The sequence below is a fragment of the Conger conger genome, chromosome 18 (genome assembly GCF_963514075.1).
Source record: "Conger conger chromosome 18, fConCon1.1, whole genome shotgun sequence".
NCBI classification, from domain to species: domain Eukaryota; kingdom Metazoa; phylum Chordata; class Actinopteri; order Anguilliformes; family Congridae; genus Conger; species Conger conger.
Window position 1 is genome coordinate 24733260 of NC_083777.1, and position 24949 is coordinate 24758208.

At 47.7% G+C, this 24949-nt stretch overlaps 1 protein-coding gene across 7 annotated transcripts in view; it reads left to right on the forward strand.

The window, feature by feature from the left end:
- gbf1 (golgi brefeldin A resistant guanine nucleotide exchange factor 1) overlaps window positions 1-24949 on the forward strand; it is a 95880-nt gene that overhangs the window by 64534 nt on the left and 6397 nt on the right. For 2 of the 7 annotated variants that reach the window (XM_061227564.1, XM_061227567.1), the window contains 26 exons: window positions 1896-2040; window positions 2490-2698; window positions 4250-4421; window positions 4979-5190; window positions 5512-5610; window positions 5844-6038; window positions 6868-7060; window positions 8316-8456; window positions 8888-8976; window positions 9180-9382; window positions 10023-10146; window positions 11300-11425; window positions 13413-13495; window positions 13626-13862; window positions 14509-14602; window positions 14941-15117; window positions 16461-16525; window positions 16979-17102; window positions 17338-17409; window positions 17593-17687; window positions 18013-18166; window positions 19642-19864; window positions 20206-20363; window positions 20852-21098; window positions 22911-23113; window positions 24324-24474. In XM_061227564.1, coding sequence (XP_061083548.1) covers window positions 1896-2040; window positions 2490-2698; window positions 4250-4421; window positions 4979-5190; window positions 5512-5610; window positions 5844-6038; window positions 6868-7060; window positions 8316-8456; window positions 8888-8976; window positions 9180-9382; window positions 10023-10146; window positions 11300-11425; window positions 13413-13495; window positions 13626-13862; window positions 14509-14602; window positions 14941-15117; window positions 16461-16525; window positions 16979-17102; window positions 17338-17409; window positions 17593-17687; window positions 18013-18166; window positions 19642-19864; window positions 20206-20363; window positions 20852-21098; window positions 22911-23113; window positions 24324-24474 — 3991 coding nt within the window. The remainder of the gene's footprint in view (window positions 1-1895; window positions 2041-2489; window positions 2699-4249; window positions 4422-4978; window positions 5191-5511; window positions 5611-5843; window positions 6039-6867; window positions 7061-8315; window positions 8457-8887; window positions 8977-9179; window positions 9383-10022; window positions 10147-11299; window positions 11426-13412; window positions 13496-13625; window positions 13863-14508; window positions 14603-14940; window positions 15118-16460; window positions 16526-16978; window positions 17103-17337; window positions 17410-17592; window positions 17688-18012; window positions 18167-19641; window positions 19865-20205; window positions 20364-20851; window positions 21099-22910; window positions 23114-24323; window positions 24475-24949) is intronic. The other 5 variants (XM_061227565.1, XM_061227568.1, XM_061227569.1 and 2 more) reach the window with 3 other exon arrangements.

Below are 24949 nucleotides of genomic sequence, written 5' to 3' on the forward strand. Positions count from 1 at the left end.
TCGGCTAATTCAGAAGTGGAGCAGTACTGTTAGATGTAGACAGGGGAGGTATTTCTCAGATTAGAGACTCTATGAAGATCTCAGAAATGTCTGCTTAAGGGCAGTCCCAATCCAAGGCTATTTTGTGTACTGTGTGAACCCTCCCCCCTCCACCTCCGACACACACACACACACACACACACACACACACACACACACAAAAACATAGACACTCACACACACACACACACACACACACACACACACACACACGCGCACACACAGCATCCTGCTTGCTCTCCCCTGAATGCCTCTCCATGGAATGTGACTGTGGTGGAGATGATGGACTGTTGCCCCGTGTGAGGGATGGAGCACTGCCCTGCATGGCGTGTGTGTGTGTGTGTGTGTGTGTGTGTGTGTGTGTGTGGCTGCATCCTGCCCCATTGCATCACTGGGTGAACTCTGTGTCTGTCTGTGCCTGGCTGACATGTCCACCCTCACTAATCACTGGCACCTGCCCTTTTCTCCTGAGGCTTACAATATCTTGTGGAAAAACAAACGTGTGCAGGTAAGGAAAAGCCACTGGCATTTCAGTCTCCTGACCAACACAGTTGAAGGACCTTCCCCCCCCTGGAGCACAATATTAGTGACCGTGGTCAAAAATCCACAACTCAGAAAAGTAAACTCAGGGAAAGTTATTTAATGATCCGATACAGCACTTGTGTGCTCTAACATGTAGCCAGCTAAATATAACCTGTATACTGTATCAGTAAAAATTTGTAAAAAATGAATCAGGTAATATTCTACCAGATTTCTTTTCTTGTACTAAATCGTTCAAGTTTCAGAAAAATGAGATTCGCTTGAGTTTCATACTGTATACAGCTACATAATGCAGTGAACAGTTCCATAATTCACGATACTGTACAGGCTATGTAATACCGTTAATGTAATGACATAATTAATCATAAAGCTATGTAATTCAAGATGCAGGTTCCTAATACAGGCTGCTTCCATAATACCGTACAGGCTCCATAACGCAAGATACTGTTAGAATACATAGTGCAAAATCCATGCTACGTCACACAGTGTACAGCTACGTAATGCTTAATGACGTAATGTCATCCGGAATTATTCACACCCTTGAGAACGATGAGCGAAAGTTGTATAAATTAAACGACGTTGCTCAGATTGTTTAAGGGAAATGTGATCTTCCTATCCTTACATTTTCATCCCTTGTGCTTCTGTTGAATAGCAGAGGTAGTATTATTGTATTGAGGATCAATGGCCTTCGTATTTCTTTTCTTTAAAGATTCTTCTAATAGAGACCAAGAAAAGAGAACTGTAATGTCAGTTTCAATCCGCACTCAGCCTTTACTCTTTGGAGGGGGGTGGGATGGCAAGTGGATTTATATTGGTAACAGTGGTAAAAATGGCCATAATTGTCATAAATGGAGTTGAGAAGCAGATGAGGATAGATATGATGTTACCTTTATAGATGTCACACAGTTTTTTTTTCTTCCCCCAAATAGTTTTTGACAATGACTCTCTAGACTGCTTCCGTTTTTTGTTTTCCTGAGGTGTTGCTGTTGCTGAAAGGATTGCCCTGGGATGTAAATGTTGCCTTTTGACCTGATACTGGATATAACAGCTTACTGTTGTTATGGGTGTCTAGAAGTTTTCCTATCAGGAACTATATATTTATATAAAGTTTACATAAACTGTCCACGGTTTGTTTTAGTCATATACTCATAGCCTAGAACAGGAGTCAAATGCAGGAGTTAAATTTCCCCCAGCGGGTCACAGATAGGCACTCTTCGGGCTTGGCCCTGGGGACTGGGCCTTTTGCACAGTGTGTGTGTGTGTGTGTCGGCGCGTTTCGCTGCGTACGCTCAGAGCCCCGTCTCTCTGGTTTGCAGCTGAAGATGCGCGCGGGAGGAATGAGCGAGTCGTCCAAGTGGAAGAAGCAGAAGCGCTCGCCCCGCCCCCCGCGTCACATGGTGCGCAGCCCCTCGGGCGGGTCCGAGCCCGGGGGCCCCGGGGCGCTTAGCAACAACCTCTCAGGTGGGGCCCCCCCGCCTCTCAAGCCGTCTGGCCATTTGGCCCATTTGCACGGCATCGCTTTCGCTGACTCCTTCATATGCATGTACTCAAAATTACTTTGAAGGCTAGCAGCAGTTTTTTTTTGCACCCAACTGGTGGTTACGAAATGCTACGTGGTCCACTCTAAAGACAAGTTGAGTTTAATTTCTGTCTGGTCAGTATGGATGCTTTTATATGGATTTGAACCCCAAGTGTTTCAGTTGTGCATAGCACATGTTATATATTGTTGGCTTAAAAAGTCATAGATTTTTGTCCTCTCAATTGGCAAAATGCTCACTAGCTTTCCACGTTTTGGAAGAGAAAGCGGGTCGGTGTTTTAAAAAGAGTAAATACCTTTTAGTGCAAAAGCGCAGTTATAGTATTGGGCCCATGGTCATTGCAGCACTGAGCGGTTTGGTCGATGGTTCCAGGTGGCGTGCCCTTCGTGGAGCAGCAGTCCCCAGGCCTCTCGGTGTCCGACAGCGTCTCCTCCATCTCCAGCCCCACCGCGGACAGCGGCCTGGAGGCCTCCTCCAAGACCACCTCCAAAGAGGACCTGACCGACCTGGACCAGAGCAGCTCCACCGCAACCACCCCGGCCACCACGCCTTCCTCTGAGCTGGCCCGACTGGACTCTCAGGTGCATTTCCCCAGTCCCACCACGCCTTCCTCTGAGCTGGCCCGACTGGACTCTCAGGTGCATTTCCCCAGTCCCACCACACCTTCCTCTGAGCTGGCCTGACTGGACTCTCAGGTGCATTTCCCCAGTCCCACCACACCTTCCTCTGACCTGGCCCGACTGGACTCTCAGGTGCATTTCCCCAGTCCCACCACGCCTTCCTCTGAGCTGGCCCGACTGGACTCTCAGGTGCATTTCCCCAGTCCCACCACACCTTCCTCTGACCTGGCCCGACTGGACTCTCAGGTGCATTTCCCCAGTCCCATCACGCTTTCCTCTGACCTGGCCCGACTGGACTCTCAGGTGCATTTCCCCAGTCCCAGCACACCTTCCTCTGACCTGGCCCGACTGGACTCTCAGGTGCATTTCCCCAGTCCCACCACACCTTCCTCTGAGCTGGCCCGACTGGACTCTCAGGTGCATTTCCCCAGTCCCACCACACCTTCCTCTGAGCTGGCCCGACTGGACTCTCAGGTGCATTTCCCCAGTCCCACCACACCTTCCTCTGAGCTGGCCCGACTGGACTCTCAGGTGCATTTCCCCAGTCCCACCACACCTTCCTCTGACCTGGCCTGACTGGACTCTCAGGTGCATTTCCCCAGTCCCACCACGCCTTCCTCTGAGCTGGCCCGACTGGACTCTCAGGTGCATTTCCCCAGTCCCACCACACCTTCCTCTGAGCTGGCCCGACTGGACTCTCAGGTGCATTTCCCCAGTCCAAACACACTCACGTCGAGAGGATTTCACTTACAAACCTGCAAATATTATGTTGCCTACACAACAGGCACTCACTCTAAACACTTACTCATGGAGACACTCACTCACCTATTAAGACACGTATTCATTTGGGGGCCGCGGTGGCGCAGCAGGCTAAGATGCAGCAGCAGGTTGCAGTTCACTGCTGTTGCACACCGGGGACCGGGGTTTGATTCCTGCTCCGGCCAAAAGCCAAGTTTGGCCGGCTCACGTGGAGCAGCATAACTGACTCGCTGCTCCAGACGGAGGGACTTGGCAGGGTTAGTAGATCGCTGCACAATAAAGCACTTCGAGTGCCTTGGAATCACGGTCACAAGCATGAGACGAGACGGCTTGAAGAAGGCGTGCCGCTCTCCTTCGGGCCGCCGAGGAAAGGGGTGTGGGCCGTGTATCTAATACTAACTCTAATTGAATCAGACGGACAATTGGCAAAATTGTGAGAAAAAGGGAAAAATCTGAAAATAAATTTATAAGGAAACTTATTCACACACTCTGTAGACTAGCATCGTATATGCCAGACCTGGGTGAAATACGCAAATGCTCCTGGATACACATACGTTTCTACACCTTACTGAGCTTGTCTGGTGTATTCGAACCTATGAAATTCTCAGTAAAAGTGCCGACCCCACCTTCTGGTCCTCTCGGTTTGTTCAAATGCACCAAACAAGATCGGTATTTGAATCCAGTTATGTATTTGACCCCGGTCTGATGTGTACACTCTTTCGTATTTGCTCACCGTTTGACTCCGTTTCCCAGCAGCCCGAGGGGCGGCCGGTGGAGCATGCCCAGTCGGCCTCGGTGGAGTCCATTCCCGAGGTGCTGGAGGACAGGGACTCGGTGGCGGAGCAGTCCGACTCGGCCTCGGTCCACGACATGGACTACGTCAACCCCAGAGGAGTGCGCTTCACCCAGTCCACTCAGAAAGACGGTGAGCTCATTTCCCCGCACACTCTGCACGGTCTCGTCGTCCTGCTTGGGAGTCCGCTCACCGAGGAAGGCTTACGGCAGCGATACCTTAATCTGGCCCTTGAGGCCGGACGCACTGCCGGGTTTCTCTTCTCCCTGATATTTAATTTTATTGATTAATGTCGCTGATTGGCCACAGATTGAACTCCTCTGGTGTAAATCAGTCCTGATTAGAGGGGAAGAATGAAAACGGGCAGCGCCACTCGCCTCCAGGGCCTGATTTGAGTATTCCTGCTTTAAGGGATTGAGAGTGAGCATCGTGAAATCATTAACGGCGGCATTAGGTTCATAAAGTGATCTTTATCCCGATGGCTTGGTTGTGGGTTTATGCATTTTTTTTTTGAAGAACAATGAACAGTGGAGTCCAGTTGATAAAATCCGCTGTATAGTTGCTGAAGGACAGTGTGGAGAGGGGAGGGATGTGCCGGTGCAGGTAGATAAATGCAGCCTATCGGAACACGTTACATGGTCCCTAAGCCGTACGTTGATAAAGGAACATTTTTCATATGCACCACTCAGGAGCAGCCCTGATCCCGTACGGCCTGCCGTGTCTCCGGGAGCTCTTCCGCTTCCTCATCTCGCTCACCAACCCGCACGACCGGCACAACTCTGACGTGATGATGCACATGGGGCTGCAGCTCCTGACCGTGGCCTTGGAGGCCGCGCACATCGCCCCCTACCAGTCGCTGCTGGGACTGATCAAGGACGAGCTCTGCAGACACCTCTTCCAGGTCCGCACCCCCCGACGGAGATACGTCCAGCGCACCTTCGGGTTATAGTGTTATTGTGTATAGGGTTATACTCGCGTCATTTTGTCTAGAGATAATGTATGCCTTGTGGATGTGTCTGTGTTTGTTTATTGGATCAAACTTGTATCAGCTTCAAAGAATCTTAAGCATCCCTGTTTTGCCGGAATGTTCTTCTCCAAGCTAGTTTGGTTATATGTCTCTTGAGAATATAGTGTTTTGAGTTATTGTATTTTATAACAATTGTTTTTTTTGTTTGTTTTTTTACCACCTAAAATTATGCCTCTGATTTCTCATCCTATACAGTTACTAAATGTGGATCGTATGAATTTGTATGCTGCTTCTATACGAGTGTGCTTTCTGCTTTTCGAAAGCATGAGGGTACATCTGAAGTTTCAGCTGGAGGTAGGTGTTAAACGTTTTGTGCCGCATTCGCATGTATTGTGAATTGAGAAATAAAACAGCGCCAGCTGTGTTCTTGACTTGATTCTTCTGATATAAAAGTTCATCTTCTGTTCATCAAGCTGAGTCCTGTGTACAACTGCCAGTTCAATATACAGTCCCGAACGTTAACCCACCATGAAAAACGGCAAATCCGCCGGTAAAATGAAACATAGATGACGGTGTTCTCTCTGCAGATGTATCTGAAGAAACTGACGGACATCATTACCTCTGAAAATGCCAAAATGCCGTACGAGATGCGGGAGATGGCCCTGGAGGCGGTGGTTCAGCTGTGGAGGATCCCCAGCCTCGTCACAGAGCTCTACATAAACTACGACTGTGATTACTACTGCTCCAACCTGTTTGAAGACCTCACCAAACTGCTCTCCAAGGTGGGCCCCCCTGCTCTCCCCCGCGTCCGCGTTTCTGCCCCCAGTCTGTTTGCTTTTCATCTTTAACCATTCGCTGCAGAGCGTGCTTAACTTCTGCTCATTTTTCTCAGAATTTTCACTTTGTTCCCTGCATTTTGTTTAATGATTCAGAGCTTAAGGTCTATATTGCTATTTCTTCCACAAACACGCAGTGTTTTTAGAACTTTAAAGATTGTGTGCAGTTCAGGCATTCTCTATTAATATTGAGTTACGAGGCACTGAGAGCCAGCACAGTACAGTGTTTACTCATCTTTGCGTGCTACACAGAATCAATGCATCGATATGACACCAATGTCAGTAACACACCTGGCCTGGTGGTGAAGCAAAATATCTAGGACTGTCTGATTGGAAAGTAGATGCCAGCTGCAATGATTGGAAAATGGAGCCAGTTTGCTCACAATACAAATCAAATACAGTTTCACTACAGAATCAGGGGTTAGTACTGTAGAAGCCCTGTGCACGGGCATATAAGTACATTCAGTGCTTGCGTATATTACATTATTGGCATTTGGCTGACGCTCTTATCCAGAGCGACGTACAGTTGATTAGACTAAGCAGGAGACAATCCTCCCCTGGAGCAATGCAGGGTTGGGTTAAGGGCCTTGCCCAAGGGCCCAACAGCTGTGCGGATCTTATTGTGGCTACACTGGGGTTAGAACCACCGACCTTGCGTGTTCCAGTCATGTACCTTAACCACTACGCTACAGGCCATATATGCAGGAATACATACTATGTAGCATGTACATCGAGCATGTTTACATACATGTAACTTGTATGTGATGTTTTGCAGAATGCCTTTCCTGTTTCTGGCCAGTTGTACACCACTCACCTTCTTTCGCTGGAGGCCCTGCTGACTGTGATTGACAGCACCGAGGCCCACTGTCAGGCCAAAGTGCTCAACAGCACGGCACAGCAGGACCAATCGGACACACTCATGGCGGAGGAGGAGGGTACGGTCATCAGTAGCCCGGACACCCCCAGTGGTAAGGAAGCCCATTGCATGTACCGCTTATCAAGAGTAAACTTTTCTAGTCAAGTCATTGAAAACGTATATACTCGATATATACTCGTCAAAATGGCTAATTTTGTAAGTACATTTTATTTATAAAGCACGTTAAAAGCAATAATTGTACCAAAGTGCTGTACAAAATATGTACATGTGAGATATACAAACGAAAACACAGGACAGACGATAAAACGCTATGCATTTAAAAACGCTAGGCCAGAGAGGTGAGTTTTCAGTGTAGGTTTAAAAATGGAGGTGGATGGGGCAGACCGAATAGGCAATGGGAAATACTGGAAAAGCACAGTGGCCCTTTAACTTCAACCGAGACCGTGGAACAGCTATCAGAGCACCTCAGAGACCTCAAAGTCACATATGGGTAACTAGCATGGTGAAGATTAAACATTTTTAGTTTATTAATTCGCTTGAAAGCACCCAAACATTTTTCTCCAGATTGTCAGATGAGTGACATCGGGAGCCAAAGCTGAGCTTCGTGTTGGGGACTGGTTTTAATGGTGGACATACAAAGTAGCCAGATGTACTGCTATTTCGTATCACAACCCTGTCGTGTCATTTACTGTTATAAGCCCGATTTGAGCTGCATTAGTTTCACCGAGGGAGGTTATGCGATTTAAGTGATTACCGACAGGATGCGTGATTTTAATCCGGTAAATCCAGAATGTAAAAACAGTGGTGTAAATTATCTTCTGTGTCCTGTGTCGACTTCAGAGGTCCTCAGTCCAGTCTGAATGGACCCGGCAGTCATGTAATTGTGTTTGTGGAAAGTGTTTGTCATGTTTTTTTGGTGGGAATAAAATTTAAACTAACCGATGACCATGTTATTATTTTGTTTTTGTCGAAGTGCAGTTAGTTACATTTACATCCAAGAGCCTTTCTGTGGAGGAATTACAGAAATTGGTAATCCCGTGCAAAATAGACCGGATGATACTCATTGAAAACCTTATTACAGCACAAACCGCTGTAAAACGAATCCAGCTTGACTTTATTATAGGACTTTATTATATACTGTCTGTTGGGGTGTTTATCCCTGAAATACAAATTCAAATCTAAGTAATACAGTGAATCTGTTTTTTATTTATTCAAATGAGACTTCCTCCTGTGCAGTTGTGTGTGTGTGAGATGGGGGGGGGGGGGTGTCTAAATAAGAATGAGCCTTGTTTCCATGGTACCAGGGGGGTGAATAAAAAGATTATCCTTTGTGGGGTCCCTGTTAGAAGCTGATGGGCTGGCCGACTCTGGCAGTGTGCAGAACGGCCTGGAGTTGGAGAGCCTGCCTGTGTGCCCACCGACCAGCGGGCACCTGATGGCCCAGAAGATGAACCTGGGCAGACAGGACCAGGAGGAGCCGGACCCTGGTACGGCCGCAGTCACAACCATGTTCAGGAGTACCGCACATGGTCACAACCATGTTCAGGAGTACAGCACATGGTCACAATCATGTTCAGGAGTACAGCACATGGTCACAACCATGTTCAGTAGTACAGCACATGGTCACTACCATGTTTTCATTTCATGGGCTTGGAGAGGGGTTCTCACACTTGGTCCATGTACTGTATGTGACAAGCACATGTTTCTCCCCCTCAGTCCTTCACTCATTTTCGTATATATTATTGTGAAAGAGTACGATAAGAAATTTAAGTTGAACATTTCTGTCTTTGATTTCTGCTTGATTTGTACTTAAAAGTTCCAGTTAGTTGAGTTCTTTCTAGCATTGTACATTCTACTTGACTTGGTGGATGCTCCATACTCCATACATACATTCTCATTAATATAGTCTGTTTTTCAGCTGAGAAGAAAGCACCGGCAAAGCCTCAACGTTTTTCTTGCTGTTTACCGGACTCTCAGGAACTTTTGGAGATAAAAAACAAAAAGAAGGTATGTGATATTACACCACACTGTTAAGAAATCAAATAAAATTCTTAGCACATTACATGTTGTTTGGTTCTCCTCCAAAAGGCAGCAGATGCTAATCCTCAGCTAAGGGTTTTGAAATTCTGAAAAGTAAAAATGTTATGCTCTCTTAAATTTGCTCAAACAGTGAAAAAAGCACCCTGGTAACCTGGTCGTTCTTGTTTTAGCTGTTGATCACGGGCACGGAGCAGTTTAACCAGAAGCCCAGGAAGGGGATCCAGTTCCTGCAGGAGAAAGGCCTCCTCAGCAGCCCCATGGACAACGGGGAGGTGGCCCAGTGGCTCCGCGAAAACCCCTGGCTGGACAAGAAGATGATCGGGGAGATTGTGAGCGACCGCAAGCACATGGAGCTCCTGGACAGCTTTGTGAAGTAGGCCCTGCTTCTTTAATCTACATTTATCCATTATCTGCTCTTTTGCATTTGGCAGACTTATCCAGAGCGACATACAGTTGATTAGACTAAGCAGGAGACAATCCTCCCCTGGAACAATGCAGGGTTAAGGGCCTCGGTCAAGGGCATTGTGTGTGGGACCCATTTGTTTGCCCGGACCTTTTTTTATTATTACTTATTTTATTTTATTTTACTTGTCTTTTGAATGGCAATGTATTTATTTTTATTTTTGAAACTCTGGGTAATCTTTGCCGGCCTGTGGAGGTTGGGATTTCATCTCCAAAAATGGTTGGAAATTAAATGGAGATTATTCCTGAATTAACTCCACAGCTTCCTCAGGAGTGTGGGTGTTAACATTTTAAAATGTTTCATTTAACAAAAAAAAAAAAAAAAAAGTGATATCATTTTGGGAAGAGCAATAACTTACCGTCAGTGCTTTGATTTAAAACGCAGTTTGGGGCCTTTGCTTGAAATTAAGTGGCTGTTTTTTTTGCATAATTGGAAAATAAGTGTAAAACAAGCAGAAATGATAGACAGTCGGATAACGGGGGGGGGGAAAGCAGAAGGCCAGATTCTTTAAGCAGTTTTAATCTCACGCTCTTAACTTGTGTTGTTTCAGCACTTTCGCCTTCCAGGGCCTGCGGATCGACGAGGCCCTGCGTCTTTACTTGGAGGCGTTCCGTCTGCCTGGCGAGGCCCCGGTCATCCAGAGACTGTTGGAAACCTTTACTGACAACTGGCATGTAAGTCCCCCCCTCCACCCCTCCACCCCCTCACCCCTCTACCCACAGCTCATCAATCCCGGCCACCAACTGCCCCTATCACCAACTAATTACAGGCAGTGGAACACGGACACAGATACGATCAAGGACAGGGCATTAGTCACCGGTAATCAGAGACGGAGTCGGGGGGGGGACGGGGGGGGGACGTTACGCACAGAGCCGGACTGCATAACCGTCTAGCGTTTCTTAAAAAACGGTCGGTCGGGGTGGGTTGGGGGGGGGGGCGCTGCTTTTTTTGTGGTTGTTTGCTCTTCAAGGCTGCTGGAGGCAACATGGGGGGATTTGGGAGCCACTTGTGCACCAGGAGCTGGCTTACTCCTAGGCTTGGCGCGGGTTGGCCAGGATCTGATCCACACGCGGTGCATAAGCGTGGCGAGGAAGCCGCGCAGACCGCCGTTATCCCCTCCCGTTTGTTTTGTGTCTCTCACGCGCTCTGTTCTCCCGCGGATTTTCCAACATTTGTCGTACAGTTGTACTCCTCTTCAGCCTTTGTGCGAGGCGTAAATTGTGTACATAAATTCTCAAATAAGTAGGTACTTCGGTTGTTGATATTGCTTTTCGTATTTGTATTTTATGACAAAATTTCGAGATCCTCTGCGATTATGGAATTCCATGCAGCATGTTTAAAAAAAAAAAGAATAAATTATTTGGTTGCTGCAGCTTTTTGTGCCTTTTACCTCTGCGGCAACTTCTCTTTCCTTCCATTTCATTTTTAATTTGCCCGCGGAAGTAACATTAGTTTGTGTGAGAATTAAGCAGCGCGCTGAACTGTGAGGTCTTATTCACTGTGGCATTTGTGTACAGAGAGTGAAGACTTAAGTGTTTTTGTCTGCAGTGTGAGAAGCTATTCAGTGTGTTTGTGTGTAGAGTGAGGCCTTATTCAGTGTGTTTGTGTCCAGATTTAAGATTTTTTCTGTGTGTTGTTCGTGTGTAGAGAGCGAGGCCTTGTTCAGTGTTTTAGTGTGCATATACAAGTCTTTTTCAGTGTGCTGTTGGTGTCCATATTGAAGCTTTTTTCACTGTGTAGTTGGTGTGCATATTGAAGCCTTTTTCACTGTGTAGCTGGTGTGCAGAGCAAGTGGAGCCTAATTCAGTGTGTTCTTCCTGTGCACAGAAAGTCAATGGGTCTCCCTTCATGACGAATGACGCTGGGTTTGCCCTGGCCTACGCCATCATCATGCTGAACACCGACCAGCACAACCACAACGTGCGCAAGCAGAACATCCCCATGACCGTGGAGGTGAGTTGCATTACTGCTCTGTATACTGTAGGCTGTGCACTGCATCATCCCTCATGGACTAAATCCCTAGTCTGTGTCCGCTTTTCTCCCTCCTGTGTTATCTACTAATAAAGCTATTATCACATTAATCAGATTAAAGCCATTATCTCATAATTGCAAAGAGGGGCTTTCACATTTGTTCGACCAAAGAATTGAATTGTTTCAATTAGGCCACATCGTCTTAATGCGAACACGTGTGCGTATCTGAATCGTACTTGTAATTTAGTTTTTAAATGAAAAGTAGCTCTGAAATGGGCCAATTTGGGTCACGCAAAGCGCGCTCCTTATTTGCGCCGCTCAGAAGTCGCGAGCGTACCCCGCCAAGGCTCTCTGGAGCTCCAGAGTGCAGTCAGCAGCTGCCTCCCAGGCTGTCAGCCCGCTTTCCGATGCCGTCATGCCCTCACAGCTGGCTGATTAAACGGTGGCCCGGTTAGCCGAGACGCATGGTGGGGTGGGGCGGAGCGGAGCGGGGGCGCGGGGGTGGGGCGCGGGGGGGGGGGGGGAGCGTCCAACCCCGGCCGTCCTCCAGTGAAATCATCCTGCTTCGTCACCCCGATCGCCGGCCCTCTGATTGATAGCTGCCCGCAGACTAAACACATTTCTGACAGCAGCCATCACGGAGCAGGGGGCGTTTGTAGTCAGCGATACGTCCACCCCCCCCACGGGCTCGCTGTTTAGTCTCTGTGCTGCAGCGAGAGGGAAGGTGGGAAATGACACTGTCCTTTGGACACGGTCCACAGTGTACCCAACACGACGGCTAGCAGTTAGCACCCACTTTTTTCCAAACACGATGGTTAGCAGTTAGCAGATACATTTTACTATACGCAATGGTTAACAGTTAGCAGCTACATTATACCTAAAGTGACTAGCAGTTGGAAGCTACATTGTACCCAACATGACCGCTAGCAGTTAGCAGCTAAATTCTACCCAACCTGAGGGCTAGCTGTTGGCAACTACATTGTACCAAACACAGCGGCTAGCAGTTAGCAGCTACCGCGTCTCGTAACTTAGCTTCTAGGTTGCGCAAGGCCCTGTGTGAGGAACGGCAAATATGTGTATCTGGTTTAGGCCTGCAACTGTACGTGGTTTATTGGCCTCTGGGATTAAAACATCTAGTCTAGTTTGTGTTCTCGGTAAGTTGTGTAACCTCTTATGTTGGTTCACTGGCCCCTTGCCCCTCCCAATCACGGTACGTTGTCTAAAAGAAAAATCCTTAATAAATAGGCTAAATGTGTACATGTGCACTCTGAAGTATGTAATGTGTGTGTGTGTGTGTGTGTGTGTGTGTGTGTGTGTGTGTGTTTTTCTTCAGATCATTGCCGGTCTGTTTTTAGCAGTGCATTGGAACTGAGTGTCGCGAGCACTTGTAGCCGTCACACGGAATAGCTCTGCGTGTCCTTGTGTCACTGCCGTAAAAAGCATGGCTGGAATACTGAGAGCTGAGTGTAATGGGCCGCCACGGAGCCCCCGGGCCAGCTGCTTTGTCTCCGTAAGCGGGGTTGTTAATGTCTGCTGCCGGCTGGTATGAAAACACTGGGAGATCAGATCCTTGACCCGTCCGCCTGTTTATTTCTCTCCTCATCCCGCTCTCAGACCTGCTCGCACTTCCCCCCCCCCTCTAGCCGCCATTAAGAAAGCACGCCGCCAGCTAATCAGTTTATGCCATCACTCAGCGGGGAAGAGCGGCGTTTATTTGTGCTGTCGCCCCCCAAACCCGCCCCCCCCCCCCCCCCCCACCACACCAGCTCACGCTTAACATGGCCAACGTCCACAGAACCCGCCCCGCAAACGGGAACCACCCGTGTTTGCTTGTCGAGACGCCTCATTGCTGGAGCCCCGTCCTTGATGTCTGCAGGGGGGTTCGCTTATGGGCGTGTGGGTAATGAGGAGCTCGAGGGCGAAATTAACCTCATCTCACTCCTCTGATTTCCCCCCCCCCCCTGTTTAGCAATTCAAGAAGAATCTGAAAGGTGTGAACGGAAATAAAGACTTTGACCAGGACATGCTGGAAGATATCTACAACGCAATCAAGTAAGGCCAACCTCCCCGCGATGTCAGTGTCGTTGACTCCTCGTATGCGCTGAATTGGGAGTTTCCTGCCAGGCTTTTGCTTGCAGTGGGTTGGCGGGCCCGTCCTGATTTGTGATTGCGCTGGGCGCAGGAACGAGGAGATCGTGATGCCGGAGGAGCAGACGGGCCTGGTGAAGGAGAACTACATGTGGAGCGTCCTGCTGCACCGCGGCGCCACGCCCGAGGGCGTCTTCCTGCACGTCCCGGCCGGCAGCTACGACCACGACCTGTTCTCCATGACCTGGGGCCCCACCGTCGCCGCCCTCTCCTACGTCTTCGACAAGAGCCTCGATGACGTCATCATTCAGAAGGCCATCGCCGGCTTCAGGTGGGGAGACCCGGTGCCTTAACGCCGGCGGCCCAGCACCTCTGTCTGTCTAACAAGGGCGTAGCTGTAAAGTTTTTTTTTTACTAATGTGCTCAGGCTTTGGTTGCCCATATACTGTATTTTGCACTAACCCCTACTGAATAGAGATGGTTAAATGAGATTGTATCCTTGTTTTCTTTTAGTTTTTTGCCGTTGTTGCAAATACACAACTATGAAGGTGGTCACAGGTCATGATCCCAGTGCAAAAAAAATAAGAATAGCCGATATAGTGTGTGTGTGTGTGTGTGTGTGTGTATGTATATATATATATATATATTGCACATATTTGAAATGCTTAATTTCACCATTTTAGTATATTTCTGGTGTGGGGCGGCCTGTAGCGTAGTGGTTAAATGACTGGGACACGCAAGGTCGGTTGTTCTAATCCTGGTGTAGCCACAATATGATCCGCACAGCCGTTGGGCCCTTGAGCAAGACCCTTAACCCTGCATTGCTCCAGGGGAGGATTGTCTCCTGCTTAGTCTAATCAACTGTATGTCGCTCTGGATAAGAGCGTCTACCAAATGCGTGTAATGTAATGTAATATAATGTAATGTATTAGAAATTCATGCGAGTGCTAATGCAGTATTTTTGTTATTTTTGATAGGAAATGCGCAATGATATCGGCACATTACGGATTCAGTGACGTGTTTGATAATTTGGTCATTTCCCTCTGCAAGTTTACAACGCTGAGCAGCGAGGTAAGTTGCAAAATCTAAATGGTTTCAATTCCTTCTGTTAAAACTAAAAAAAATAAAAAATAAAAATAAAATAAATATCTTTATCTCCGTCTAATCTAAAATAATCTACAATGTAAGTTCCAGGCCATTTGGCCCATCTAGGGCAGGATAGAGAACATCCAGTACTGCACCAGGCATGGACTTAACTACTAAACAAGTCTCTGCCTCTTATACTTGAACTTGCAAGGTGTTCCACTCTCTGTTGAATTTACCTGCCGGTTATTTCCACCTGTCTTTGGACAAGCTAATCTTAATGTGTATGTGTATATGTCTGTTTCCATGAACACTTGTGCCCTCAGTCAGTGGAGAACCTGCCCACCGTGTTCGGGGGCAACGGCAAGGCCCAGGTGGCTGCCAAGGCAGTGTTCGGCCTGGCCCATCGCCACGGCGATATCCTGCGCGAGGGCTGGAAGAACATCATGGACTCCATGCTGCAGCTGTTCCGCGCCGAGCTCCTGCCCAAGCCCATGGTGGAGGTGAGCTTTCCTCCATTTTCCCTGCAGCTTGGAGCTTCTCTCCTCCTGTACCCCATCTTCGCTGGAGCTCAGAGCTTCTCTCCTCCTGTACCCTATCTTCGCTGGAGCTCAGAGCTTCTCCAGCTCTGTACCCCATCTTCCCTGGAGCTCAGAGCTTCTCTCCTCCTGCACCTCATTTTCCCTGGAGCTCAGAGCTTCTCTCCTCCTGCACCTCATTTTCCCTGGAGCTCCGAGCTCCTGTCCTGCACCCCATTTTCCCTGAAGCTCAGAACTTCTTTCCTCCCACGTCTACCAAAATGAATGAGCACCACTCCAGCTAGACTAAATGTGGTTCTAGGTGTTTAAAAGACCGCTTCTGTTGCAGTGTGCGTTTCCTTTTCGATAAACCAAAGCCCATTTCACACCCTGGGGTGAGAGAGAAAGGCCAGAAACATTCCTGGAGTACAGGGTAAAATAAAACAACAAAATCCAGACTGTCGTTGGCTCGTAATAAATAGCGATTTCTCATGCTCACCTGTCCGCGTAGACCACATGCGTAATCGTTAGCTCGGGACATAAATCCACAGGCCGTTTGGCAGTTGACAAGATGAAAATCTCTCAGTGTAGTCAGCCCGGCGCTGCTCAGATTGACAGTGTTACAGGGCAGCAGATGGCATTTGGTTATTTGACCACGTTGGTCATTGGGTTCAGATCTCAGCAGGAGCGCTGCTGTCATTACAGCACTGGGCACGCTGCCTAGTCCAAAATGGAGGATCTACTCAACCCAAGCCAAATCCAAATGTGCCCTGCAAATGCACAAGTGCAGGCTCTGAAAGGACTCAAATATAAGGGCTTGATTCACCCCTGATAACGTCACCTCTGTACAGTACACTGGCCGGGCAGAAGGTATGATGTATACGTAGTAGGGGTGACAGGTATAATTTATATTTAGGGTAGAGTAATGCCTATAATTTACATATAACATAACAAAATGGCTAGAACAGGCCTACCACTAAACTGTACCTTCTGCTTAGTTTGCTTAATCTATCTAGCACCGAATCAAGCCTGGTCTTGAAAACCTCCACCGTTTCTGCCTCCACTACATGTCCTGGCAAGCTATTCCACACAGTGACCACTCTCTGTACTGGTAGTGTGAAACCATGACATCAGCGAAGAATACATATAATTGACTGGGTCTGCCGCACCCAAGTAAACAGCAAGCTTTTCATTGATGATTTGACCAAAGCAGCAAGTGTATTTTGTTGTTTGCGTGAGCTTGTGTTGTGTGCTATACTGCCATCTACTGTTCTTCCCTTCCAAGGATGTGAAGTGTTTTTTTTTTGTTTTTTTTTCTCCCGTTTCAGGTTGAGGACTTTGTAGAACCCAGCGGAAAGATATCCCTCCAGAGAGAAGAGACGCCCTCCAACCGGTAAAGGCTGTCGCGCGTTCCGCACGTCAACACTAGATGTCCACGTAGAGACGAGTCAACAGCGTGCTCAAACAGTAGGAAAGAAGGATAAGCTCGCGGTCGAAGACTGTCGCAGCCATTACGAGCTTTAAGTTCAGTACTTTAAGGATTAACCCCCGAGACATCAATAGATCAGGAAAGGGCAAAAAAAAAGCGCATTGTTATTCCACAGTAGTAATGTGAAGATTGCCTTTGGTTCCAGTGCATACAGTAGGATGTTTATACAAACACCAACATAATGAAATAAGAGGTGCATAATGTTAACATGTTTCATTTTGATCTGAGAGGATAGTTTCTCTGTGAAGTATCGCGTGCCGGTACTTGTCGTGTAGTGTGTGGGTGTTCTGGAGGGTGCGTTTACACACGCGCACGTGGAAGGGGGTTTTGACGCGGCGCGATGTGTACGTTCGGCAGGGGCGAGTCGGCCGTCCTGAGCTTTGTGAACTGGCTGACGCTGAGCGGCGCGGAGCAGTCCGGCCTGCGGGGGCCCTCCACCGAGAACCAGGAGGCCAAGCAGGCAGCCATACTGTGCATCAAGGTACTGCAGAACCCCCACTGCTTTAATCTGCTTTTCCAGCTGTATATACACCACAGTTTGATGTTTGACGAGTATGTCGGTTATTATTGATCCAGATATCAGGACACATCCCAAACAAAATGCTCAGGTCAGACTTACTGCAGTCTTTTTGCCCCTTCGCCTACGTGGGAGCTTGATGACAGGTGCGAGAGTCTCTTGACGTTGACGCTAAGACTATTTCATCTCCCTCTCCCAGCAATGTGACCCAGAGAAGCTGATCACCGAGAGCAAGTTCCTGCAGCTGGAGTCTCTACAGGAGCTGATGAAGGTATTTTCTCCTCTCAGTGGGAAAGCACAACCCCATCGGACTTCCAGTCACTATTGACCCTGTGCAGCCCCTGTGGGTCATGACTGGCCTCATTATGGAGCCTGTAGTCTAACCAGCATGAGGGTCATGACTGGTTTCATTATGGAGCATGTAGTCTAACCTGCACAATGTTCCCCTGGGCAGGCTCTCATCTCGGTCACCCCAGACGAGGAGACGTACGATGAGGAAGACGCTGCTTTCTGTCTGGAGATGCTGCTGCGTATTGTTCTGGAAAACAGGTGCTGTACAGCGATAAACAGCAGTGTTCACACCATCCACTACGACCTGTTTGAGGCATTACATTTGTTATGGGACGTGGTTTTGGCAAGGATTCTCATCCTCCTTTTCCACGAGTACACAGTGCATTGAACAGACATGTCCCGCACAGCTCAACCATGTTTTTGAGTTCCAGCGACAGCATAGCTGTTTAATCCAGTTCAGCTGCATTTGGCCTGCCACGTGTGGGCGTTGAGCCCTTACCTACGCACGAGTACGCTCTGTCTGCATCTGTCTGCGGTGGCGTTTGTCACACGTGCGTCTCTGTCTGTGTTCCTCCGCGCACAGGGACCGCGTGTCGTGCGTGTGGCAGACGGTGCGGGACCACCTGTGCCACCTGTGCGTCCACGCCACGGAGAGCTGCTTCCTGGTGGAGAGGGCGGTGGTGGGGCTCCTGCGGCTGGCCATTCGGCTCCTCCGCAGGGAGGACATCAGCTCCCAGGTGAGGGCACTGCTCCCCGTTCACGCTCCCACGCCTGTGGGGGACCGCCTCATCAAACCTCTACTGGTGGGATTATGTCAGGTTATATCATAGGTATCCACTGTTTATGCCTGTCGACCGCCTCATCAAACCTCTACTGGTGGGATAATGTCAGGTTATATCATAGGTATCCACTGTTTATACTCCTATGCCTGTAGACCGCTTCATAAAACCTCTACTGGTGGGATAATGGCAGGTTGTATCATAGGTATCCACTGTTTATTCTCCTATGCCTGTAGACCGCTTCATCAAACCTCTACTGGTGGGAAAACGTGAGGTTATATCACAGGTATCCACTGTTTACACACATACACCTGTAGACCACCTAATCAAACCTCTACTGGTGGGATAACCGAGCTGGACACAGAGGTTATATCATGGACACGTATGCACAGTTTTGAAGCCATTCAAGTCTTCCTAAAAAATAGGTGGTAATCTAAATAATTGAAATAATTTGTTATTTGGCTGAAGCTTTTGTCCAAAGCTAGTTTGTTCGGCTGCGCACGGGACAATCCCCCCCCCTGGAGCAATGCAGGGTTAAGGGCCTTGCTCAAGGGCCCAACATCTGTGTGGATCTTATCGTGGCCACACCAGGGCTTGAACCAACCAACCATCCGGGTCCCAGTCATGCACCGTAGCCACTAGGCTCCAGGCTGCCTATCTAGGCAAACACGTTATATCGGTTATGGTGCAGTGTTAACATGCCAAGCTTTTCCACGGTTTCTTCCTTTCACGCATGCTCTGCCAGAGATTGATCCCAGTGACCGAGACTTTACTGTCTCTGTGTTATGTGACAGAGTGTATGGTGTAACGGCGAGGATGTAACCATATCCTTTTTTTTTTTTCTTTTTTTGAATGCTGTTTTGACTCCTGAAGTCTAAATGGCCAAGGCTGTTTACAATACCTTTTGGGCCATCTGTTTGCTGGTATTCAGTGTCTCCTCTCTCTTGGTGCCATCGGTGGCGGTTGCATAATTGCAAGAGTACACAGTGTTCCCTCAGCCTTGCCCTTTAAACGCAGTGTGTACCTTTCAGTGTCCTCCTAACAGGTGGTCTAATCGAAGCGTAGCCTATTTTCCTACCCTTCTCCGTTGCCGTCCTACATTTTTGTGGCGTCTGATTTCAGCCTATCTGTCCACAATATTAAGAGTATTGCCTTTTTCTGTGATTATCCTTCCATTGCGTGGCTTTAGCCATATTTTACAGCACCAGTATTTGCTTTTTGCATGCTTTTTGTCAGATGGGTAATTCTTCAAATTACAGTTGTACACAGATTTATGTAGGCACTCATTTGTATTGTTCAATGAACAGGTCCAGACCTCACTGTACTGTGCTGATGGCGGTATAGACCTCACTGTACTGTGCTGATGGCGGTATCGACCTCACTGTACTGTGCTGATGGCAGTATAGACCTCATCTTTGCTGTTGTGTTCTCAGGTGCTGCACTCCCTGCGGCTCCTCCTGATGATGAAGCCTCAGGTGCTGTCGCGGGTGAGCCGCGAGGTGGCGTACGGGCTGCACGAGCTGCTGAAGACCAACGCCGCCAACATCCACTGCAGCGACCACTGGTTCACCCTCTTCTCCCTGCTGGAGTGCATCGGGGCGGGCGTCAAGCCCCCGGCCGCCCTGCAGTTCCCCGCCAGCCCGGACAACGACACGGGTATGCTCACTCCAAACCCCCTTCAACACACCAACTAGCTCTATAAATTACCCTGGCTCAAGCCTGTACTTGAGCACAATAAAATCATTAGGATACACTTGCATTCTGCAGCTGTAGCCAGTACTCATACACATGTCAGATAAGATATTATTGAGTCAATTAAATAATTAAGACTAGCAGCAGTTGAAACTAAATCCTGAAACGGATCGGCCCTTGTTGTGCACCTGAGCTAAATCAGCCGTTTCTCAGATCCTGTGACAGCTGAAAGTGCCTGCAGCTCTGCGGTCGTTTGCGTGTGTCCTGTACTGGATCTTTACCCTTTCCCTGCCGGTTTGTTCCAGGAGCCCAATCGGACAGCGAGCTGTCGTCCTACCACGCCAGCGAGGTCAGCCTGGACCGCGGCTACACCTCGGACTCTGAGGTCTACACCGAACACGGCAAGTCCAGGATCCCTCGCTCCATCACGGACATGGACGTGGCCAGCAGCGGATGGCTGGTGGTGAGCAGATGTTCGCCCAGTAATCTCTTTATTTACGCTGTGAATGGTCAGACTTATGCTATGCCATAAGGGCTGTGGAACCTGCACCCAAATTCATATCTCTCAGAGTAGGAATGCTAATTGAGGATCAGGTTTCCGCTGTCAACATCTTCACCTTGTCCATTATTGGTTTAGAGGCCATAACTGATCCCAAATTGCCACTCCTGTTCTGAAAAGCTTTTCATACAGGCTATGAATTTGTCTGTTGTTCACAGACGATGCTGTGCTGATGAGTATTATTGTCTTATGGTGAGCAAAGGACATGAAATTCTGGCTTCCCGACAATATTTCTCTTAACTTAAGGGACATTCAATTGCACTTGAATAAAATATTGAAAATATTTTCACTGCAACATGTTTTTGTGATCCACGAACCTTGTATCATGTCAAAAATAATTTTCTCCTGGGTCTGAGGAAGTTCAGCGGACTAAGGGTTTGTCTGGTTGTCAGGTGGGCAAAGACGACCTGGAGACGAGCAAGCTGGCAGCCCCCGGCTCCAAGCCCCTGACCTCGCCCCTCGTCAACCAGTACAGCCTGACCCTGGGCCAGGACATGGGTCTGCATGACACCAAGTCCCTCATCAAGTGCGTGGAGTCGCTGTCCTTCATCGTCCGAGACGCCGCCCACGTCACGCCCGAGAACTTCGAGTTGTGCGTCAAGACCATCCGTGTCTTCGTGGAGGCCAGCCTGAACGGAGGTGAGACTCCCGCTTCCATACCCCTACCCTGCACTCAGTACCCTGGTTAAAGGACATGTAGGCTCCTTCTGTTAAAAGTATAACCAACGAAACCACTGGGTGCTGGTGTATGTTCAAGGGTTAACAGTCTTTATGTAATTTTATTTATTAGCCTTTATTTTAACAGTCCTATTGAGATTCAAAAGCTCTTCTCCAAGGGAACCTGTTTTTTTTTAGTAAATTTAAGTAAATGGCTCTTTGAAAATGCTAATAAAATACCAGAGACAGGAGCTGGGAAGGAGGGGAAAAGTGCAGCTGGTGCTCAGAGAAAATGAAATGTTTAACTGGGCTTCCTTCCCTGAAGTTCCAGGGAGAGTGGTTGCTTAGACTTATCAGGCATTTACAAACCAGCATTATGAAGGCCATCTACTTATGGCTTTGAACGTGCAATCAAACACGTTCACCAAATGTTGGAATAAATTAGAACAAGTTGAATCTTTCAGAATATTATCCAGGATAAAGCTCTAGAATAATGCAACTACAGTGAAATCATAATCTTTTAAACGGCCTTGGTGTGTTTTCACCCTTAGTATTCATTTGGTTAAGTATTTTGAGGAACCGCATCATCGGACCAGGCTTAAAGACCTCTGCTGCAACACTTACGCCATATGCGCGGGAGCTATGAAAGTGAAGTGATTGGGCCCATTGCCTGTGTTGTTACAATGTGCAAATTTGGAAATGTGCCATTACTTTAACCAAAGTGATTGCTTTGGCCCCTAGGGCACTGTTTAACCCTTGGGCTACACTTTAGCACTCATTTAACTCTGGCAAAAGGCACTTACGTTCTCTTACATGGTAAGCCCGTCTTGATAAGAGGGGCTGCTTGATGAATGTCATTAGGGGGCGATGCTTTTGGCCGCAGCTTTTACGAGAACGCACCCCCACCGCTCCTCCTCCTCCTCCTCCTCCTCCTCCTCCTCCACGGCCTTCTTCAGAGGATGTTTCCGTTCCCAGTCAGGGATTACAGTCAGACTTTCATCCACCAGCTTTTTGCAAATCACAGGCCTGCCATTCTCCTCTGTTCTCTTTCATTCGCCCCGGGCTCTCAGAAGCCTTCCATCAACGCCGGGTTTGTAAATTGCCATTAGTTGGGCCGATCAAAGTTTTCATTTGCCTCGGCCTTTAATCCGTTTCTGAACTCGCGTTAATTGCACAGTCAAATAAACCCCAAACATACCTTTATTAGCAGACTCTTAAATGGCCTTTGTTCTTGAAGGGCTTGCGACGGGTTGGACAGTGAATATAAAAATAACATGAGGTGGAATTATTGTTTGTGTGCCGTTTCTGTCCTTTGTATTGGGATGTGAAGCCATTTCACAAATGGCAAGGTGGATCGACCTTACGCAATAAACAATTACAGACCAAACTGGAAAATAATGACTCTTTAAAAACATCTTCAGTTGGGTAACTGATATATGAATCAGATGGTTGAGCAAATTGTTGGCATTAGGTCATTTTACTATGCTCCTATATAGCTTAACTCTAAAGCAAGCTTAGGCTTTTGTTTTTGTTAAATGTTTTTGCTTTATATATACAGTGGCTTCAGATTTTAGTTTTAGATTTTAAATGCATTTCTAAAAACATGTTTTCACTGTCATTATGGGTCATTGAGTGTAGATTGATGGGCAAAAATTTAAAATTAAATCTACAACACAACAAAGGGGTCTGAATACTTTCTGAAGCCGCTGTAGGTTTATGTCCATACTGCACACACCATTCGATGATGATTATTATAATTATTATTATAAACCGCAATCCCTGGCGCACCTGCAGGCTACAGGACCCACGAGAAGAAGAAGAGCCACAAGAACGACTCCAAGTCCAGCCGGCTGCGCAAGAAGCCGCGGGAGAAGGAGGGGGCGGCGCGGCGGACCCGGGCCTCGAACCAGCGGCCCTCCCGCTCGCACAGCGACGACGAGGAGGACGAGGGCGTGCCCGCCAGTTACCACACGGTGTCTTTACAGGTTAGTCAAGACGTAAGTACAGCGGGCCTTTCCCTTCTTCCTCGTCTCCCACCTGCCCACAGCCCCAATTGCGAACATTCCAATCCGACATTTAGTTGGGTACAATGGTTAGAATGTTCAGTTGCGAGCATTCTAATCACACGTTTGTGATTAGGATGTTCAGTTGCGAGCATTCTAATCATGCACTTGTGATTAGAATGTTCATTTATGAGCATTCTAATCACGCATTTGTGATTGGAATGTTCAATTATGAGCATTCTAACCACACATTTGTGATTGGAATGTTCAATTACGAGCATTCTAATCACATATTTGTGATCTTACCCCCACAGCAGCAGTCCTTACTCTTCAGATCAGCATATTAGTGCTGTGAATTGTCGACATTGACTTTTTTTTTTTTGGTGTGTGCGTATATTGAGCCTCTTGCTCTCAAATATTCACAAACACATTTAAAATGACAACACACAAAAAGAGATGATATATAAAGCATTGTGAAGAAATAAGTATCACATAAACACTAGATTTCAGTTTTAAATCAAATGCATTAACCTTTGCTGCAGTTGTGGTTTGTCATCTAATATTTTACTGCTCTGTAAAAGCTGGCTTGTTGGCAGCAATATTTAATTTCAGTGCTGATGATATATTAGGTAAACAGCTAATGCAAATGTGTTGTAATTATTCAAGTCGGCTCCTGGTAAAAAGCACTGCACCAAATGGCTGGCGGTTTCTGGGACATGGATTGAAAGGCATTTGTTTTTTCTCTGATCGAGTAAATTAGTTTGAATGAACTCGTCCCTCCTTGTCACAGAATAAGGACTTTCACCTCACTTCACCTGAACCCCTCATGTTTTCCCACTATATCTAAATGTATAAGTATTTATCTACATGTTGGTTATATGTTTGCATATGCAATGTATATGACTAACAGATGTGAAATGCTATAGAGCAGTGGTTGCTGGTTTTTGTTGTTACTCTGCACTTAATTAATCAATTAGGGCAGTTGATTACACAGTTAACTCACCTCACCTGGTTACCTGGGTCTCAACAGGGTGCTGATATTAAGGTGAAAACAAAAACCAGCACACCCAGTAGCTCTCCCGGACCAGTGTTGGAGACCACTGCTATAGAGCAATTATATTCTTGAGGCACTCGACATGTCAGTGTTACTAGCGGGAACGTAATGCAAAAGCAGTGATAAAATTGCCGGTTCCTCCCGCCTCAGCTGCTGGACCTGATGCACACCCTGCACACGCGTGCTGCCAGCATCTACAGCTCCTGGGCTGAGGAACAGCGACACCTGGAGGCCGCAGGCAGGAAGATCGAGGCCGACTCCCAGACACTGTGGTCCAGCTGCTGGTGCCCGCTGCTGCAAGGTCAGAAACGCTCTCGAAATCCAATCGTCAGCCAACCAAAAATGGTTCTAATTAACACAACCATACCATCATGTCACCGCTGATGCGGTCCTAATGAACGCAACAAATCCACACGCGGTCCTGTAGAGTAGTGGTTAAGGGACCCGCACAGTTGGTGGTTCGATTCCTGGGCCACAATAACATCCGCCCAGCCATTTGGGCCTTGAGCAAGGCCCTTAACCCTGCATTGCTCCAGGGGAGGTTTGTCTCCTGCTTAGTCTAATCAACTGTACGTCGCTCTGGATAAGAGTATCTGCCAAATGCCAATAATGTAATGTAATGTCCTAATGAACACAACCAAACCATACGACCAGTCCTAATAAATACAACTAACCCTCAAAATCACTCATATTAAACACAACAAGCCCTCACAACTGGTCCTAACAAATGCAACAAACCCACACTCAGCCTAACAAAGCACTGTGGTTAGTTTTGG